Source organism: Bombyx mori, chromosome 11 (genome assembly GCF_030269925.1).
Source record: "Bombyx mori chromosome 11, ASM3026992v2".
Classification (NCBI taxonomy): Eukaryota; Metazoa; Arthropoda; class Insecta; order Lepidoptera; family Bombycidae; genus Bombyx; species Bombyx mori.
Window position 1 is genome coordinate 4,064,196 of NC_085117.1, and position 21,876 is coordinate 4,086,071.

At 39.6% G+C, this 21,876-nt stretch overlaps 1 protein-coding gene across 3 annotated transcripts in view; it reads left to right on the top strand.

Annotated features, from left to right (window-relative positions):
* Positions 1-21,876, top strand: part of LOC101735954 (translational regulator orb2) — a 72,961-nt gene that overhangs the window by 36,854 nt on the left and 14,231 nt on the right. For 2 of the 3 annotated variants that reach the window (XM_038013764.2, XM_038013766.2), the window contains one exon: positions 20,332-20,445. In XM_038013764.2, coding sequence (XP_037869692.1) covers positions 20,332-20,445 — 114 coding nt within the window. Of the gene's footprint in view, positions 1-14,890; positions 15,086-20,331; positions 20,446-21,876 lie in introns of those variants that run through there. The other variant, XM_038013765.2, reaches the window with a different exon arrangement.

Sequence of the window (21,876 nt, forward strand, 5' to 3'; positions counted from 1 at the left end):
TCGTTCGCATACGTAACAAAATTCACAACCTAATAGTGTTCTCGTTGTGTCGCTATTTAGGAGGTTGGGAGGTATATTCTAAGGTATCAGTATAGTTACAACGGCTGCCCCGCCTTTCGAACCGAAACGCATTACTGCTTCACGGCAGAAACAGGCACGGCGGCGGTGCCTACCCGCGCGGACTCACAAGACACCCTGCCACCAGCATAAATGGTGCCGTCGAAGCTGAAAACTGAAAGGTCAATATACTTAATTGATTTATTACGAAGGATACATATAACTTGGACGCCTCTCCAATCTAGGTCGTGTACTGCTGTGGCCTACATATCCGAGTTGCCATGGTAACGGCGGCCATGTTGTCCCCTATATAGCAACGCGCATGCGTACCCGGACACTGAGGCGTGGTTTTACGGTCACGTCAATGCAATAAGTGATATTTTTATTATATACAATAAAATGTATTGTCCTTAGGCGACCGTAAATAGATTCGACCTACATCTAGACTAGAAGTATTACGGTACAATAGACAGTCCCCTGCAACTATGAATTGGTCACCAGCCCTTCTAAAATATAAATCGACACATCCGACCTACATCCAGCCGAGGGTCCTATACTACACTACTATAGACAAAGTCATCTGCAGCTCTGTACTGATCCCGAGCTCTTCTCGTACACAAACAGACACAGATCCGACCTACATCCAGCCGAGGGTCCTATACCACACTACTATAGACACAGTCCTCTGCAGCTCTGTACTGATCCCGAGCTCTTCTCGTACACAAACAGACAGAGATCGGACCTACATCTAGCCGAGGATCCTATACCACATTACTATAGACACAGTCCTCTGCAACTCTGTACTGATCCCGAGCTCTTCTCGTACACAAACAGACACAGGTTCGACCTACATCTAGGCGAGGGTCTTATACCACACTACTATAGACAGAGTCAAAGGCATCTCTGCACTTTTCGTGAACAAACGAACGCAGATCCGACCCACATCTAGCTGAGTGCTCCAAAACTCAGTCTTCGATAACAATTTTATAACGTTACACTTCGAAGCGGAAAAAATAGCAGCTCTTTTCTATGTTACTTCGGTTCAGATGCGCAGCGGGTAATCGGGTCGGTCGAGCTCGCGAACTGTATAATTCGACCTAGTTCTATTCAGGTCATGCAGTTTGAACACAATCTTCTATAAGCGTACTGAAACGTTGGTATTGTTTGATTACAACCTTGTATCCTCGCTTCCGAACGCGTAAAGAGCACCTTGAATTTGACGCGTTTGGATCTGTTCAATGAAATCTTTTTGAAGTGAAACTTCTTTAGAATCGTTGTGATTTCAAAAAACTCGATGAAACGAAAAAATAAGTCCATATATCTTATTTCTATTTAGTTTATCATCAACAGATGTCGCTGCACGTAAATCAACAATTCCTGAATCGCAGTGACGAGATGTTACACAGTTGATAGACGTGCTCGTGTTTCTCTTGCTAATTCATACTCGCCTGGCGTAGAGATGCCGTGAGCATCCAGGCAGATCCTCGAGGGTGAGGCTGCTCCATTGCACTGCGGTGTGGTTGACCCTTGCAATTATTTTAGTTTATTAAGAGTTTCACTTCTACTGTATGCGAATTCTCCACACACACACACACACTTTTTTTCTAATTGCTTAGATGGCTGAACGAGCTCACGGCCCACCTGGTGTTGAGTGGTTACTGTAACGTAAATGCCGCCAACCCACCTTGAGACATGAGTTCTAAGGTCTCACTTGTAACGGCACAACGGCTGCCCCAACCTTCAAACCGAAACGCATTACTGCTTCACGGCAGAAATAGGCAGAGTGGTGGTACCTACCCGTGCGGACTCACAAGACGTCCTACCACCAGTCAATCAAGTTTTAGCGGGATGACGTGACCAAAACAACCTAACCTCGGACAAGATTTTCAATTTCGCCAATCAATTTCAATCAAATCCAATTCAATTTCAATTTCAAAATGGTGTTCAAGCTAAGCGTCAGTAGCCACATAAACAGAGAGAGGCTAGTTGATGTAAAAGATACGAAGACATCATGGACAAACAATTTCACGTCAGATAACCTTTATGCAATTGGATAATGAAAATCGAAGCAACTATATATAGCAAAAACTTTGTACCCCTTTTGATGAAAATTGCGCGGAGGAGTATGAAATTTCCCACACATATAGAGAATATAGAGAAGGAGTGCAGAATGCTAAAATGTTTACAAAATTATGTATAAAAAAAGACATTAAATCAATAAATAAAACATTACACATACTACCATGTATTTGACACACACACGCATATGTATACTCTTTTGTTTATTGTTAAAGTCTGTGGTCAAATTCAGAATAGATTAATATGCTATTTTATTCTGCTATTTCTGCTGTGAAGCAGTAATGCGTTTCGGTTTGGGGGGTGGGGTAGCCGTTGTAACTGAACTGAGACCTTAGAATTTATATCTCTCAATGTAAGTGGCGGCATTTACGTTGTAGATGTCTGTGGGCTCCAGTAACCACTTAACACCAGGTGGGCTGTGAGCTCGTCCACCTATCTAAGCAATAAAAAATAACCAGTTGACTGACGTCTGAATCGCTATAACGACATTTTTAAGATTGCATAAATATAAGGTCCGACTTATAATCGGGTCTCCTTTCTGGTTGAGCCTTTGCTCGCCCACATCTCCTGTTGAAACCGGGAAGGCATTGGGGCCAACAGTAATTCTACCTTCCTAAAAAAAACATTCGGATAATTAGCGCATTCTTAGCTTTAGACTTTCTAATTGAAGGATATTTTTTTAATGTAAATTTTTTTTGTTTATTATTATATACTTAGATGCTTTAAATCTGTAAGTCTGTAATTTTGTACTGTTAAAAGTGAGACCTTAAAACTCAGGTCTCAAGGTGGGTGGCGGCATTTACGTTGTAGATGTCTATGGGCTCCGGTAACCTTTTAACACTCAGGTGGGCTATGACATCGTCCAACCATGTAAGCAATAAAAATAAAAATCAGGTATTTTTCGTCGGATAGGTCCTAAACAAATACCGACTGATTTAGATTAATTTTCTTAGTTTTTCTTTTGAATTTCTTGACTCGCTCGCGACGTATTGTACGCATGCGTCGATTGACTTGCCCGTTCATTGCCCCCACCGTGATTTTATCCCTAAAAACACAGTTCCGAGGGAAAACGTCACACACGACACGAACCTGCGAACAGTAAACAATTGGTTATCATACAGTATAATGTACATACAAGTTGAAGAAGTTTTAATTCTTTATGCGCATCAACCTCAGAGCTTTCTTCTAGGTGAATCGATTTGGCGATTTTCTCGAGCGGTCCCATTTAAATTTCATCATGATAACAGCCTTTTATTTCCTGCCAAAATACAAAGTAAATATAAATCGGTAAGCATTTCATGTTTATTTATCTTCACTAATGTTTGGCAGGAACCCATTAAATATGGTGAGGGCCTCCTCAAAGTCCTCGCGTTTGGTTCTATTTTGGGCTACCTGTATCCATCTAGAACAAGCAATAGCATTTAGTATCGTCCTCAACCCTTTTTTCTTTTCCCTTGTAGCCCTTCCCATGCAGTTATTCTTGCAGTTACCCTTAATGATTCATGTTTAATTAACTCCGACTAACATACATTGATGATATTGTCTTTTTACTCTTTTAAAGTCGATTGTCATATCTTCACTCTTCAAACTGTTTCTGTTTTATTTTTTATCAGGCATCGGTGAAATTTTTTATTGATCGTCAAACTATTAGAAACATTCTTCTTTCGTTTATGAATATCAATAACAATACAAATGCGTAAACGAATTGTGACTCAAACGAATCTAGATCTTGAAACGTCAGTGATTAAAGTCGAATTTTCGATCGTCGAACGGACGCCGGCTACAAATAAACGTTCCCAGTTCATCGAACCCGGACTCCGATTTGCCTCCAGGGTTATGGGTCCCGGAAACAGACAGACGAGACAACAAAAATCACAACTAGATGCACAATTATTACTGGTGGTAGGACCTCTTGTTTTACTGGTGGTAGGACCTCTTGTGAGTCCGCGCGGGTAGGTACCACCACCCCGCCTATTAGCAGTAATGCGTTTCGGTTTGAAGGGTTGGGCAGCCGTTGTAGATGTCTATGGGCTCCAGTAACCCCATAACATCAGGTGGGCTGTGAGCTCGTCCACCCAACTCAGCAATAAAAAAAACAACAGCATCGTATAACGAAAATATTATCTTCCGAATCGTATGTGGGCGGGTATGGGGTTCCGAACTGATTGTCGGTAGGCCATATTGGTCCTAGAACATATGGCCTTTGAGGCCAAACTCGAGTGGCAATCGCGCACTGGACAAGTCAGTGGGTAGGCATCTCAGTGAAATAAAGTCCATGAGCGACGGTAACCACTCACCATCAGGTGGGCCGTATGCTCGTCTGCCTACAAGGGCAATAAAAAAATTAAAAAAAACCGATGACCTGGTAAATCGCGCAAATCCCCCTGGACACAGGCAGCTAGTGTGCTATTTTTTAACGTTCTCGATAACGTAAAAGTTAACTCGAATTCGTATGTAGTTGAAACAGCGCCCATAGCGGCAAACGTAGGTAAACGTTTCGCCTCCATACAAATTGGAGTTTACTTTGACGTTATCGAGAACGTTAAAAAAGTCGCAATAAACACACTGCTCTACAGTCAGAGTGAACAGCAAATGGTTCCCAAACTGCACTTAGTAACGTCAACACCATCCAGTGTGAGGTGGGGTCGAAGGTTGGATTGTAAAATTTACTGGCGCGCCTTTCAAAACCAGATTCCCGATTGATTCGTGGCCGGAATACAAAACGCATGTGTTACTACTTGGGTTAACCCGAGACGTAAACATAATTGAATCGTCCTCGCCTACGGGATAAGACGATAAATGTTCACGTTTGACTTCCACGCTGATGGAATGACATCGTGTAATAAAAACGAACCCGCAAAATTATGATTTGTATTGTTTATTACCAGTGGTCGGGGCGTATTGTCATCATCTCATAAGTGGCCGTCCCACACTGCGCTTGCCAGTACGTGGTCTCCACTCGAGGATCCTTCTGCCCCATCGGCCGTCCGATCTTCGCGCTATGTGGCCTGCCCACTGCCACTTCAGCGTGCAAATCTACGGGCTATATCAGCAACTTTGGTTCTTCTACGGATCTCCTCATTTCTGATTCGGTCGGGGCGTATTGTGAGTCCGCACAATGATTTTAAAGAACACATCTTGATTCCGTAGTGTTGGTCCTTCTTCTTCTTCTTCTGTCTTTCCTATTACCCTCTGCTGGGGTGTAGGGCTCGATTCGAATCCTTCCATTTGCATGGGCAGTCTGTTCTAGCTCCTCCCACGTCATGCCCAAGACGGGGCAGTTGAACTGCGGGGCACTCGTTGAACTGTAAAAACAGAGACTTAGAACTCATGTTGCGTGGTGAGTGGCGGCATTCACGTTGTCGCTGTCTATGGACTCCGGTAACCATTTAACACCAGATGGGCCGTGAGTTTGTCCACCCATAGATTTTAAAAAGAAACGTATTTTTTATTGTCACCATATTAGTTCTGACGAACGAAACGCTAATATTTATGTGCAATTTAAACACTACTACCGATTTGTCTTTGTTGGCATTATATAACATAGCTTATTTTGCGTTGGCAATCACATGATTTATTTTAAATGGCAAGTACCTACATATTTTTATGCGATCGGGTTTTAACTGCCCTGCCTTTAAAATATACGTTATTAGTTCACGGAACATATCAGCTGGATCTTTTGGAGAGCTTCCTCACGGGAAAACGATTGTTTTACAAAATATACCCGTCTGATTTTCAATGCTAATTATGCTCTGATGTACTAGCTCTTACCCTTTTTTCCCTACTGGTAGCCTAAAGGGCTATTCCGGCTACTAGGAGAGCTCACGGGCTCAACTTTAAAGAATTTGCTGATAATACTGCCCTAGCCAGAGTAATGCCTCGCTGAATCTACCACCGGATTTGAATTGCCTCTCTCTTTCTCTCTTATTCATTTTTAGATACGTATTTTCGTCACGCGGAGGCATTTGCGTTCTTTGATCAGTGTGCCTAGTGCGAGTTTTGTAACTTCTCGATCGCGTAAAATCGCCCCTAGCGACAAACGATAGGCAGCGTCTTGGCTCTGCCCCTGGCATTGCTGAAGTCCACGGGCGACGGTAACCACTCACCATCAGGTGGGCCGTATGCGCGCGTCTGCCTACAAGGGCAATAAAAAAAACGACGGGAAGATGTTCCAAGTCCATACAAATTTGAGTTAACTTTTACGCTTTTTTTTTTATTGCTTATAAGGGTGGACGAGCTAACAGCTCACCTGGTGTTAAGTGGTTACTGGAGCCCATAGACATCTACAACGTAAATGCGCCACCCACCTTGAGATATAAGTTCTAAGGTATCAAGTATAGTCACAACGGCTGCCCCACCCTTCAAACCGAAACGCATTACTGCTTCACGACAGAAACAGGCAGGGTGGTGGTGCCTACCCGTGCGGACTCACAAGACGTCCCACCACGCGATCGACAAGCTAAAATCTCGCACTAAACACACAGATAGCGCCTTAGGAGCGAGCAGCGTCGCGTTATATAGACAGGGCAGTACATATAGTAATTGTAGTAGCGCGTTATATAACCGACTAGCTGAGACCGCTGTATTTCGGAGGTCACGCCTAATGATCTGTTTCCTTTAACGTGCGCGCTAACGGACCTAGTTTAAAAGTTTTATTCGCGGATCGGAGTCCGTCCGGCGTTATATCTGCCCTCGTCGATGGTCAACCTAATCCATGCATCAGCTCGCTGAGTTTCTCGCCAGATCTGCTCAGCGGGTCGCGATTCCGATCCGGTAGTAGATTCGTTCGCGAAACAGCTGCTCTTGAGTTATTAGGACTCCTTCGGAGGCGCTCGGGCAGCTGTTAGCAAATCATACCCCTCCTGACTGAGACTTTGCTCGCCCACATGTCCTGGTGAAACTGAAAAGGCCTTCGGACAACCAGTAATGCTTCAACCATATAAAAAAAATACGGTGAAATATTGCTTAAGGTGGATATTAAACTGGAAATCCATTCCGGTAACAAGTTTCAGAATGATTCGGAACTATGTCTTGTTTTTGATTCGTAACTAAATGATATTTTGACTGCACAACGTTTATCGATAAAAACATTCACGTTCTCATCCCTAGTAGTAAACATCGTAAGGCTTGTCGGAGACTCGCGATTTGTAGATATTGTCCAAAAAATATAGTCGATTCTCTCCTTTGGTAATTTTTGTATAGATTGGTAGGTATTGGATAGATTGTAAGATTGCAAAATTTAGCGATTGTTTTTGCAGGGATTTTGGTTTTTGCAGGGGCTGATGGATCTCGTCACGTAACGAAAAAACATTACGCCTCCTTTGTGAGCTATTCTCTCTCTTTCTCTATTACATCCGAATTCGTTTGTGCAAATATTTAAAAGAGAGAATTGAAAGAGAGTATACGCATTTTTGGACTTAAAATAGTATGTAAAGATAATATTATTTCTTTTGCATGTTTGTTTTTTTAATGAATAAACTCGAGAACACAAAACATATTTTCAAAAATTATTTCACTTAGGTATTGAAAGGTACGTCATCAGTGGATAACATCAGTCGTAACCTATTTTTAAAAAAAGTTAAGGGTCAATACGAAAATTTTATTAATATATGTATATATTTGCATATACCACGGTATTAAAAAAAAAATGTGTGCGTGTACTAGTGTACACACGTAAGAAGTGAAACATTAATGCTATCCCTACTCCGTTGGAGAAAGTGAAAGTACTCTTCGTCTGAACCAACCGTGGTAGGGGCAAGAAAAAGATGGCGCGTAACGGAAAAATGTGACGCGTAACCGAAAAATGTGACGGTAAATTTTTTTCCAACGCCGATAAAGAAGTTTCACTTCAAAAACTACTTTTAAAACGTTCGCATTGTAAGTACATTTTATTATTTTAATAAATGTTAAGCTCTACTGCTCTATTTAACCAAACAGGGTATTTTATAGGTACACATATAATGTAGGTATTTTTTTTGTTTTTTTATTTATTGGATGGGTGGACGAGCTCACAGCCCACCTGGTGTTAAGCGGTTGCCGGAACCCATAGACATCTACAACGTAAATGTCACCAACCTTGAAATATGAGTTCTAAGGTCTCAGTATAGTTACAACAGCTGGCCCACACTTCAAACCGAAACGCATTACTGCTTCACGACAAAAAAAGCCAGGGAGTTGGTACCTACTCGAGCGGACTCACAAGAGGTTATATCACCATTAATTACGCAAATTATAATTTTGCGGGTTTTATTTTTATCACACGATGATTAGAATAAACAATACTGTTTAATCCTTCACCGTGGAAGTCAATCGTGAACATTTGTTAAGTACGTATTTCAATAGAAAAATTAGTACCCGTCTGAGATTCGAACACCGGTGCATCGCTCAACATGAATGCACCGGACGTTTTATCCTTTTGGTCACGACGACTATTCTCGTAATTTCTTTCGAAATTAATCAAAGGGTCAGAAAAAACTAATCTAAACCTCGTCGTTAAAGTCGTCATAAAATAAATAATAGTTTAAAAATCTAACTTAAAAAATAGAAAATAAATATTAATAAATTTGAATTAAAAATAGTGTAAGAAAAAAATATTTTATTGTAAAAAAAGCGTGGGATGCTTTTCAGGATATTATCAAAATGAAAATCATGTTCAAAGATTTTGTTACATACTAACATACATACGTCTGAAGCTAATAAAAGTGTATTAAAAACGCGGCGATCAGTCTCCGGTCTGTGGGTAGCTGACGATGGGATTGCGTCACATTAGCGCGGGATGCTGTCGCAATACGACATTGTCAGGTGCTGTACTTTAGCATCTTTGATTCAACTAGTGGTCCCGCAGTAGTCGAAATTCGACTATAATTAATTGAAATTTTATTTATAAACATTATTATGGTTCTATTGTCAAACACTATTATACTTCTTTAATATAATCACAGATTTCGCAAAAACTACACTATAGATAAATAATATTAAAGACAAACATTATTAATTTATATTCAATTTGACCACAGACTTTAAACAATAACAAAAGTTTGACGATTGACAATAAACAAAGAGTATGTATTGTGTCAAATACATGGTAGTGTGTGTAATGTTTTTTTTTTAAATTGATTTAATGTATTTTTTATGCGTATTATAAAAAAATATTATCATTCTGCACTCCTTCTTTATATTCTCTAAAAGTGTAGGAAATTTCATACTCCTCCGTCCGTGCATTTTCGTAAAAAGGGGTACAAAGTTTTTGCTTTACGTATTAATATATAGATATAGACCGCAAAAGAGCAGCAGACATTAGATGTACAACAAAGGTGGAAGATGTACTAAAGAAGATAAGACAGTTAAAATGGCGATGGACTGGGCATATGACAAGGGAAAGCAGAATGAAATGGACTAAAATTATAACAGAATGGCAGCCACGTGATGGCAAAAGAAAAAGAGGTAGGCAAGCTAGAAGATGGACAGATGATATAAAGATGATTGGAGGGACAATTTGGTCCAGAAAAGCTAGCAATAGAGAAGAATGGAAGCAGCTGGAAGAGGCCTATGTGTCACAGGACACGCTGATCACTGAACCGGGAAACCCGATGTATTAGATTAGATTTAAGTTAAAACAATTTGCTACTATGTGTAAATATTGTTGTTTAGTATCAGCAATAAAGGCTTACAAAAAAAAAAAAAAAAATTTAGATATAGAAATTATGGAGGGTAGAGAGCACGAAGTACTTACGAAGCAAAATCTCAGTGCAAGAAGGAATGTCCTTCGTAAAAGGACTAATAAGGGTAGCGTCACAATAAAAAAGAATTAGATATTATAATATATTTTTTTTGTAATTTCCCTCGCTTATAAAGAATGTAGAGGAGTGCAGAATGTTAATATTTTATTAAATTATGCATAAAATAACATTACACACAGTACCATGTATTTGACACACACACACACACACGCATGCATACTATTTGTTTATTGTCAAACTTTTCTTATTGTTTATAGTCTCTAGAGAAATTGAGAATAGATTAAATATTGTTTGTCTTTATTAATATTTCTCTAAAGTGTAGTCTTGGCGAAATCTGTAATTATAGAAATATACTAGTCTTTGACAGTAGAATCATAATAGTGCACAAACTTCTAATTTTAATTAATAATAGTCGAATTTCGACTACTGCGGGACCACTAGTAAAATTAAATTTAATAATGGATGGATTGCGTGAAAGACGATATTTGTAAGTGGGGAGTGAGCGAAGAAATGGTATATGATAGAGGAGTATGGAAGGAGAAAACATGTTGCGCTGACCCCAGGTGACTGGGAGAAGGGCGGGAGAATGACGATGATGATAATGTATTTTTAATCAGCACGCTTGACTCTTTTCGCGACTGCCACCTTCACATCACACATCACTCACTGCGTTGGTGCTGTTGTGGTGGATTTTTGGCTTGTAATTTGCTGTACACAGCAGACTTCCTTAACTTATCCCCAATATAAAACAATTCTCTTTACCTTTTTTTATTGGTTATATGGGTGGACGAGCTCACGGCCTACCTAGTGTTAAGTGGTTACTGGAGCCCATAGACATCTACGACGTAAATACCGCCACCTCAGTCTCAGTTTTTACAATACAACGGCAGAGAGAAAGAGAGAGAGGTAATTCGGATCCGGTGGTAGCTTCAGCGAGGCATTACTTTGGCTTTTTTTATTGCTAGATGTGTGGACGAGCTTACAGCCTACCTGGTGTTAAGTGGTTACTGGAGTCCATAGACATTTACGACGTAAATGCGCCACCCACCTTGAGATATAAGTTTTAAGATCTCAAGTATAATTACAACGGCTGCCCCACCCTTCAAACCGAAACGCATTACTGCTTCACGGCAGAACAGGCAGGGTAGTGATACCTACCCGTGCGGACTCACAAGAGGTCCTACCACCAGTAATAAATAATTTCTGGAACCTTCGCGGCCGGGACATATTCATAGTCACAACGAGAATAAGGACTATTGCAACGCTGTATTGTACAATGACACGACACACGACACAGTTACAAAACTAGGTCGCTAGATTAACATCAAACGGAAATGTTCCATCAGTCCTGTGAATAGTAAACACGAAGTGCATCCAGAAACTACGAATGTAATTGAATAATCAATTTCGAAAAGGGCACATCTCTGAAAATGTAAAATGTTCAGGAAATGAAAAAAAATGTGTGCAATTCACACGTGGTAGAAGTGAAACCTTCCAAAATTAAAATACAATTATCCTAAACGTCTTAAGTATATGTAAAATTTTGTCATTAGTAAATAATTGTAAGGTAGCCCCCTCTGTGAATTGATATTTTAATTACACGTATAATCCTAAATTAAAATTCACTACACTTTCATACACACGTTAGTATTAAAAAAATGTGTGCGTGTACTAGTGTACACACGTAAGAAGTGAAACTTATTTATGGCCTTATTTTTCGAAAAATGATCTACATGCAACTTTCTAGAAATTGGTTAAATAAAGTTAAATTAGATAAAGTTTAAACAAAAGGATTTTATTATCATAGACATGAATACAAAACAGATGGCGCTTAACGGAAAAATGTGACGCGTAACCGAAAAATGTGACGGTAAATTTTTTTCCAACGCCGATAAGGAAGTTTCACTTCAAAAATCTCACAGATGGCGCTGTATTAAATAGTATGTATATTTCTGTCTCATTCTTTGTATTTGTGTCTCTTACCTGTCGTTTTTTCCGTTGCATCCGGTTTGAAATCACAACGATTCTAAAGAAGTTTTCACTTCAAAAAAAACTGATTATTTTCTGAAGCAGTGTAAAATTTAAAATATTATCTTTTGAGATATATTTTAGTGTTAATCAGCAATTGAAAATTACTGGAATTATTATAAAATGGGTGTAGGTAAGCCTCAAAATTACATGTATATGAAAAAACGTATTTGACAAAATATGCGACATGTGCCCTTTTCGATATTGCATATTCAATTGAAAAACAGCTAATCGATTGGTTGTGATTGATTGAAGAATCTATATATTAATACGTGAAGCAAAAACTTTGTATCCCTTTTTACGAAAATTGCGCGGACGGAGGAGTATGAAATTTCCCACACTTATAGAGAATATAGAGGAGTGTAGAATGTTAATATTTTTTGTAAATTATACATAAAAAAGACATTAAATCAATAAAAAAGACATTACACACACACCATGTATTTGATACACACACACGCATGCATACTATTTGTTTATTGTCAAACTTTACTTATTGCCTAAAGTCTGTGGTCAAATTGAGAATAGATTAAATATTGTTTACCTTTATTAATATTTGTCTAAAGTGTAGTCTTGGCGAAATCTGTGATTAGGGAAGCATAATAGTCTTTGACAATACAATCATAATGGTGTACAAACCTACAATTCCAATTAATTATAGTCGAATTTCGACTAGGGGGCTACTACCGGGTACTACTAGTTAATATTAATACGAATCATAAATAGTTATAAAATTAAAACAAAACCGTAAAAAGTGGTTTAAATTAAACTTTTGACTGCCGTGTAGGTCACTGGTGCCCTAAGCGACGCACTGAAGTAACTATATCGATTTTTGTGATTAAACGCTTAAGGATTGCCTAACTTTCCCTTCTTTTGTTTGTTAATGTTCTTTTTAATCCTTTAAGGTCTCTTAAAAATAGATTCATTCTCAGTATTTACGGATTCGTCTTTCTCAGAGTTTACTAGATATTCCGGCGCCTTGGCCAGCCGTTGCAACTATACTGAGACCTTAGAACTCATATCTCAAGGTGATTGGCAGCACTTGCGTTGTAGATGTCTATGGGCTCCGGCAACCACTTAACATCAGGTGGGCTGTGAGCTAGTCCACCTATCTAAGCAATAAAAAAAAGTCTACAGAACGTTATAGAACAAAACGAAATCTCGATAATTTAATACGTATTTCGTGCACTGTACTTAATCGGGTATTTAATGTCGAAGCAGGCAATGGACGGCGTCCGCCACATACTTTTTTATTGCTTTCGATTGCTGGTTGAAGTTTTACGAACTGCAACGGCAAGTGATCATATTTTTTTTACTAAAGTTCGTCCAGTAACTAACACCTCAAGATTTAAAGTAACATTACGTAATTGTAAGAAGAAAAATTGGTTTGGTGCCTTCTACTTTGCCCTGAACGACAAGGCGCTCTATGGAGCGATTTCCTCGCCGGGAGATGTGTCCAAAAAATGATAGTATGTTTTCATGAGTGTACCAGGCTCACCACAAACCGGGAGAAGTGGCGATTGCTCGTGGACCGCATAGCATCTGCCCACAGCAATGTTGCAGAATGACAACCACGACCGCTCTGACAAGAGTGATACGACAAAAGAGATATTTATTATTATTAATTTACTCTTTGGATATCGTTAATGAGGGTTTAGTATACTTTTTATCAATTTTCTGTGTTTGAGTTTCAAATTTTTTGTTAAAAATATAAAATGTTCGGGAAATTAAGGCATTAATAAATTTCTTCCTTAATCAAGTTCAAGCTATCGGCATCTGTTCTAGGTCGAGGCGATGTGTTGAATCTTACCTCTATTTTCTAGAAACAGGCTTTGTGACTCCGCGTTGTCTTCAGCGGTGTCCATAACATCGAAGGCTGAAAATAGAAGTCATTAGATAATATTCCGACAAACTCGATGGTCGGTATTTTTTATTGCTTTGATGGGTGGACGAGCTCACGGCCCACCTGGTATTAAGTGGTTACTGGAGCCCACAAACATCTACAACGTAAATGCGTCACCCACCTTGAGATATGAGTTCTAAGGTCTCAGTATAGTTACAACGGCTACCCTACCCTTCGAACCGAAACGCATTACTGCTTCACGGCAGAAATAAGCAGGGTGGTGGTCCCTATCCATGCGGACTCACAAGAGGTCCTACCACCAGTACATACCCGATCCTGCGGACAGAATGGAAAACAGTCGACGTCGCCCCAAACACGTCATTACGGATCCTCCCGATCCACTAAGTGCTTCTAGGTACCACAAGCCCCGTCCATCGTTCTCGTCGAACCCCTCGCTGACGACGAAGGGCTCGACCAGCGAATTAACCCATAGACACAGCCCACTGAGTTTCTCGCCGGATCTTCTCAGTGGGTCGTGTTTCCGATCCGGTGGTAGATTCTGCGAAGCACTGCTCTTGCTAGCGCCAGTGTTAGCAACACTCCCGATTTAAGCCTCGTGAGCTCACCTACACGTTAAGGCGAAGCTGAAATAGCCTCTCAAGGCTATCAGCATAGGTAGGGAATAAAAAAGTCGATCGGTGGTGCTGCGGTCCACTCGGTGTTGGAGTCCTTAAAAGGCGACCGTAAAAACAAAAAACTAAAAAAACTTTCTGATTTCATTACAATTCATTTAATTATATTCAAATTAAATTCATTTTACAACAGACAATATCGATAAATAAAATGAAAATTAACAAAGTAAAAAGTATATATTACCAAAGTTCAAAAAGGTTTCATTCAAACCAAATTATGCACAACAATCACTGACCTTCTTAAAAAATAACTAACAATTCACATATTTTTATTACAATTATCTTTTAAAAAAACAGAATTAAACAATCTTGACAATTAAATCCATTTAGTTCTGTGAAAATAATTGCACAGTTTGATAAAATTAAAAAAAAATAACAATAGTACTGGCATGGCCAACGCGATTTCGAAAACTATATTATCAAATTTCGAAATCGATTGTCGATTTTTTTCAATAATCTGTCATTCGTCAAGAGAAGCAGTCCCGGGCGCACATTTTCAAGCTAAAAAGAAAGAAAAAAATAGATTTTTCCTGTGAAAAGTACTCTTGATTTTAATTTTTTTTTTGTTTGTGATAATATAATGTCGGTGCACACAATACCATTGATAACGCCGTTCATAAGAGGACCCAGGTTCCCCTACCGGAAAAGTGAGTAACATTGAATTTCATTTCAAAATCTACAAAATCTAAAAATCTATATCGAGAGGTGGAAGGTTATTTGGTTTAAGCGACATTTTTGCAACTTTACAGGAGAGCCATTTAAAGTTTAAGACCTGAAAAAAAATTTTCAAACACAAAAAAAAACACAAAAAAGCTTCATCTTTTCGAATGGAGTAAACATAATTGAAGTTCAATTAAAAATACCGAATTGTTGATGATAATACCAAATAAAACGAACATTTAATTGCAAAGATAAATATTGCGTATTATCTAAGTGAAATATTCTTTAAACCTTTCATCCCTCGATATTAGGCATTGTATATAGTTTTAAAGAAACATATCTTGATTAAGTAAAGTTGGTCCTTCTTCTTCTTTCTTTCATATAACCCACTGCTGGGGTGTAGGGCTCGAATCTAATCCTTCCATTTACATAGGTCTTGGGCAGCCTGTTCTAGCTCCTTCCACGTCATGCTCAAGACTCCTATTTTTGCCGTGAAGCAGTAATGCGTTTCGGTTTGACGGATGGGGCAGCGATTGTAACTATACTGAGACCTTAGAACTCATGTCTCAAGTTGGGTGGCGGCATTTACGTTGTAGATGTCTATGAGCTCCGGTAACCACTTAGCACCAGGTGGGCCTTGAGCTCGTGATCTGCTTAAATGAATAATTGAAAAGTTATTTTCAACTACTACCAAACGTTGGATTAATTTGGAAGTAACGAAGGAAATGTAGCTTATTTGGATTGTATCCTCTCTCATTGAGAAGTTAAGAGATGAGTAAATTGCGTGTAAATTCGCAATGATTTAATTTAAATAATTGATTGTTTAAAAAAAGTCTTTAAATTTCGTTTCGTTTTCAAACAAAGCTAGTTATTCTGCATAGGTATAGTGACATACCTATTATTAATAATCATAATATGTATGCGAGCTAATTGTGAGAATGTCCTTAGCGGGTTTAAGGTTGCCTTGCTATTGTGTATCTTTTCAGTCTTCATGGAGACGTCCGATTAACTTGACATTTTCCTTTCCTGTAGACTGAATGGTAAACAGTCGACGTCGCCCAAAACACGTCATTTCAGATCTTCCCGATCCACTAACGGTGCTTTTAGGTACCTCAACCACCGGTCACAAATGCTCGTTGAACCCGTCGCTTGCGACGAAGGGCTCGGCGAGTACATAAAACTACAGACACAGCCCACTGAGCTTCTCGCCGGATCTCCTCAGTGGGTCGCGTTTCCGATCCGGTGGTAGATTCTGCGAAGCACTGCTCTTGCTAGGGTCAGTGTTGGCAACGTCGTCAGGTTTGAGTCTCGTGAGTTCACGCATTCGCTGTGTTACGCTGGCATAGCTTCTCAAGGCTACCAGCTCATACAATAACTTTTATTTTACCAAATATTCTGACCAGGGTAATTTAGGATTAATATGATTAATTTGATTCTTATTTCGGTTTGTTTTTAAAGTGTGTGTATCTCTTGAGTTTTTTAACTACATTTTATTTTAAGCGTTTGGTTTTAAATGTTGGTTTGACTATTTTTTCTCTACCTATTGGCTGGTAGCTGGCTATTCCAGTTACGCCCAGATGGGGATTTGAGCTTGACGCCTTTTGAAGTAACGGCTTTTGCAAAATCGCTTAACACCGGATCGTATGGGCGGTCATGAAAACAATCTCGGTATTATTAATTCCCGGGATTTAATAGTTAATTAATCTATATAATTATTATCAATAGTATTTTAATAAAATAATAACCGGAAGACGTATTACGTACGTAACGTACACATGGGTCATCCGGCCTCAAACTATGTACTATAGGGACCAGAGACTAATATACATATTTCATTCTTTTGTATGTCTATAGATATTAAACACGCAAACAAAGAGAACAAATCTATCTTATAACGAACAATAGTAGCAAAAGTTATAAACGTGTCTATAAATTGAGATTTTCTGTGCTCAGTATCTACGTATTATAATTTTATGTCTAAAATAGGGCTTTGTTTACAGAATCTTATCGAGATTATTTTTAAACCGACATCAATATAGGCGGTTGCCAGTTTTTGTAGCTAGCACAATATTTAAATGACGATGAATAACTTAGTTGTCTATGAATGTGAAAACTAAATTATCTGAAACGTTTGAAAAATGGTCAAAATAGCTGGTAAGGACTGGATGCGAAAGGCAAGAGACTGAAAAGAATGGAGTGCATATGAAGGGATCTATCTACACTCAGCATTGGATGGGCACAGGTTGTGAAGAATAAGAAGAATAAAAACCGTATAAATAAGAATGGCAAACTCGGACCACCCGTCGCTTGCGACGAAGGGCTCGACGAGTAAATTAACCCTCAGACACAGCCCACTGAGTTTCTCGCCGGATCTTCTCAGTGGGTCGCGTTTCCGATCCGGTGGTAGATTCTGCGAAGCACGGCTCTTGCTAGGGTTCGTGTTAGCAACGTCGTCAGGTTTGAGCCCCGTGAGCACACCTACTAGCTAAGGTTACGCTGAAATAGCCTCTCAAGGCTCTCAGCTTAGGTAATAAAAAAAAAGTGCTGGTCCCTTAACGATTCGGGAAGTAACATGACCAGGTTTTTTTTTTATTGCTTAGATGAGTGGACGAGCTCACAGCCCACCTGATGTTAAGTGGTTACTGGAGCCCATAGACATCTACAACGTAAATGCGCCACCCACCTTGAGATATAAGTTGTAAGGTCTCAAGTATAGTTACAACGGCTGCCCCACCCTTCAAACCGAAACGCATTACTGCTTCACGGCAGAAATAGGCGGGGTAGTGGTACCCACCCGTGCGGACTCACAAGAGGTCCTACCACCAGTAATTACGCAAATTATAATTTTGCGGGTTTGAGTTTAGCTGTAGGCAGCGGCTTGCTCTGACCCTTGCTGATGTCCATGAGCAGCAGTAACCAATCGCTATGGGCCAGGTGGGAGGTACTCTGCCTATAAAAGAAGGCCCTGGAAGAGAAGTTTATGTCAAATTAATTTCAATTATCTTATTTCTTATCATAGTTCATTTTACAAATCATGTCATGAGTGCAAATTTAAAAATCCAGACCTTAAGACGAGGAATTATGGTAGCTATTGGTTTTTTAGTCTTGTCAGGCATGAGCACTCGGAGTAGTAGTGAATTTTGTGAGTTATCATGTTACATGGTGCATGTTGAGTCCCTTTACGATATGTGATCTAGTGTCGTCCGTATATTTTATTATATTATTAGTACATGTAACCCCGGTTGACCTCTAACCCGCCTGGTTAAAAGGTCAAAGCTCCCTGAATCTAGAATGTCCTGCCGGGAATCGCGTAGGTCACGATATACGATGGTTGTTTAAGGGCGGGTTGTACTTGCTGTACAGCTAATAATAATATATATGGAAATTTGCTATAAGTATTTTCAGTAAGATCACATGAAACTGGTCATTTTATTTCGTGAGTTTGTTTTTTTGGGCCGGGGACCGAACCTCATACGAATTCCCCGTTATATGGGGCTGCCAAGACAGTAGCAGCCGCCCATTAAGCAACTCTCCTACACTATCCAACAAGAGTCCAATACGCGCCCACACAAAACCCAGGAGCTATATGGGTTTACCGCGGTCAACACTTTGCGTGCGCAAGTGAAACAAGTTTTTTTTATCATTGACTTTCCAAGTTTTGTAGGAAGAAATTCGCAATAATTGCGGGTTAGTTTGGTAAAGCTCACCGTGTGCCTTGTTGACATGAGATAGTTGGCTCTCTCATACACATTAGTACGCGCGAGTACAGTTGAAACCGTGAAGTAGTATGCCAACATTGTATCTTGTCAACAGACTGTGTCATTTCCAGTTTAATTCTGTAACATGTTTATTATTATTTGTGTGGTAGACTTCGCATAAATACAGCTGACTCGAATGTTCAATTCATAATACTGCTAGTATTCTGGACGCCTCTTTACGTTTCGTATTTACGTGACTAAGAGTCAATGACATTATGAAAATTGGTTCGTTTTTTGGCCGGCAGCCAAAAGGCGAAAATATTTAGACGTGAGCTCTCTGGTCGCCACACGTAATTCTCTGTTGATGATTGATGGCACCAATCGACAATTTCGAATGAAACTGAAAATATAGCGTCCCAGCGGACGAAGTGAGATTGCAAATTAAATCGCGTTTCTCAATCGCAGTCACTCAATCCCGCTGTAAATTTCTTCAAATATCTCTTGTGATTTTTCATCAATCTTTGATGATTAAATAAATCTTAATGGGTTTTTTTTCTTGAAAATTCGTATTTAATTGGGATCGGAGTTTGCCATTGAATCTTGGACTTGATATTGGAGTGCTGGATTTTCGGATTTGATATACTAATTAAATATTTTTGTGTAAAGATTCATGATTTCTTAATACCCAGAAACTGTCGTTCGTTTTTTAGAGCCTCCCAGTTCAGTTAAGTTTCAAGCAAATGTTTTTTTTATTGACATGCGCTCAGAATGAGAGACAGTGGTTTTAGCGTTTTGACGGAGCGCTTACTGGAGAGTGTTGGGGTAATAATTGCACACGGGTCCTACATGGTCTTAAAAGACGCTTTTGCTGAAAGTGAAGGCGGAACTGCTTCGTAATCGCTGATGCATCGATCAGTACTTTTTAGATGATATACCAGACTCGTTGCAAAACTGAGGCATCCCCCATAATAATATAATGGCGTAATACTTCATTAAGGGTGTATACAAACATTTGTAAGCAAGTTGTAAAGTTTTTGTCAACGTTACCCATTGACTTTCTAAATAGATTCAGTTTGTTAGTCACAAATTTGCGTTGAAGAATATTTTCTGTTCGCAAAATTCAAAATACGTTTTAAAAGAATTGTTACAGACTATGCTTGTAATGTTTGGGATAGATTTGTTGTTTTAAGTTATTAGTCTGATTTGAGCGTCGCCACATTACTAAAGCCTCGAGCGCTTGAGGACGAAATAGTATTGATTTTTCCGAGGTCACCTTGAGGTTGTTGTCAGTTGTCAGTGAATTAACATTTGTATGAGATTATTATGAGGTTTTGTCTAATGACTGAATGAGGCTTTTAACTGTACGAAGGAAAACTGGGAGACTGTAATAAGCAATCGTTCCTTAAATACGAAGTCGACCACGAGAGATCTTCATCACTATGCTACTCTAACAATAGATACTTTGATGAATCCATTATAATTAAGACCGGTTTTTATACTTTTTTTGTGCTTATAGTTTGTTTATTTTGTTCCAGGCAAGTCGCCTTTCTTTCCCGGAGTGGAGGAAGGTGCCGGTGCTGCCGGGGCGGGGTCGCCTGCCGTCTCCGGGGACCAAACGCAGGATGTCGTGAACCGACTCAGCGCCGCCGGTAAGTGCTCCAAATTTATGTGGTTAAATTTATGGTGGAATATATTTACTGGTATTACTGGGGCGTCTCGAGAGACCGTACTAGTAGGTACCACCATACTTCTGTTGCGATGCAGCAATGCGAGTAAGTACCACCACCTCGCCTATTTCTGCCGTGAAACAGTAATGCGTTTCGGTTTGAAGGGTGGGGCGGCCGTTGTAAATTAACTGAGACCTTAGCACTTATATCTCAAGGTGGATGGCGCATTTACGTTGTAGATGTCTATGGGCTCCGGTAACCACTTAACACCAGATGGGCTGTGAGCTCGTCCGACCATATAAGCAATAAAAATCCGGGTCCTGTTTGAAGAGCGACGCAGCCATTGCACTATTGAATTTAGAAGTCATGTGTCAAGGTGGTTGTTTGGGAATAGCATGTGGTTGATGTTGATGTCTATGGGCTCTGGTAACTATTAAGCACCAGTTGGAGCTGTGCAACCCGTTAGCTCGTTGACCCATCACCATTTTTTCCTTTCCTCCGATCCGGTGAGGTTACAAGATTCTAAAATTGAGCTGCGTTTTCCTTTCATGCTGAGTGAAGACATTCCATTTGTATAGACTAACGAATCACGAAAAGCAGTTAGAATTGGTATTTATTTTACTTTATCATTAGTCAAACAACTCGGAAATTTAATAAAGAATACGACCCATCTTCAACTGTTGACCGAGAATTGTTGTGTGATGAATGTCTGGGTTTGTTTTTATGATGCTGCCAATTTAAGCCAGCAAGCTATCAAGCGTCAAACAATAGAATGAAGGTTCTGATCTCATGTTTTGTGATGAGAGGGAGATATTCACGTTAGACTATGAGTTCGCTCAGAAATCTACGCAGTATACAAGAGAGCACGGTTTGGCAATCTTGCTTTTTGAAGTGAAACTTCCTTAGGGGTCTTGAGAGTAAAATTTAACTCGTGCCAGATTCGTTACGGCTAGAGAGAAAAGATACAATTTAGGAAGAGCGAGAGTGAGATAATAGACAGCGTCTCACAAACCACTCGACCGTGGAGAGAGCGAAAGAAAAAGTCGTTTCTCTTTTACACAGCATTCCCTATTATAAGAGAAATTTGCTTTTTTTTTATTACCTGGATGTGTGGACGAGCTCACAGCCCACCTCGTGTTAAGTGGTTACTGGAACCTATAGACATCTACAACGTAAATGCGCCACACACCTTGAGATATAAGTTCTAAGGATGAAAATGAAGAAAACCACAATACTACACACAGAAAAAGAGTTTCACTTCGTACAACTTGATGCGCGTGAAAGAAGTTTCACTTCTTTCACGCGCATCAAGTTGTACGCCCACCATTTGTTTTATTGTCGACTGCATCATTCCACAGTCATCTCTCAGCTTTGTCGTTTCTAAATGGGAAAGGACTGATTTTTGTTTTGGTT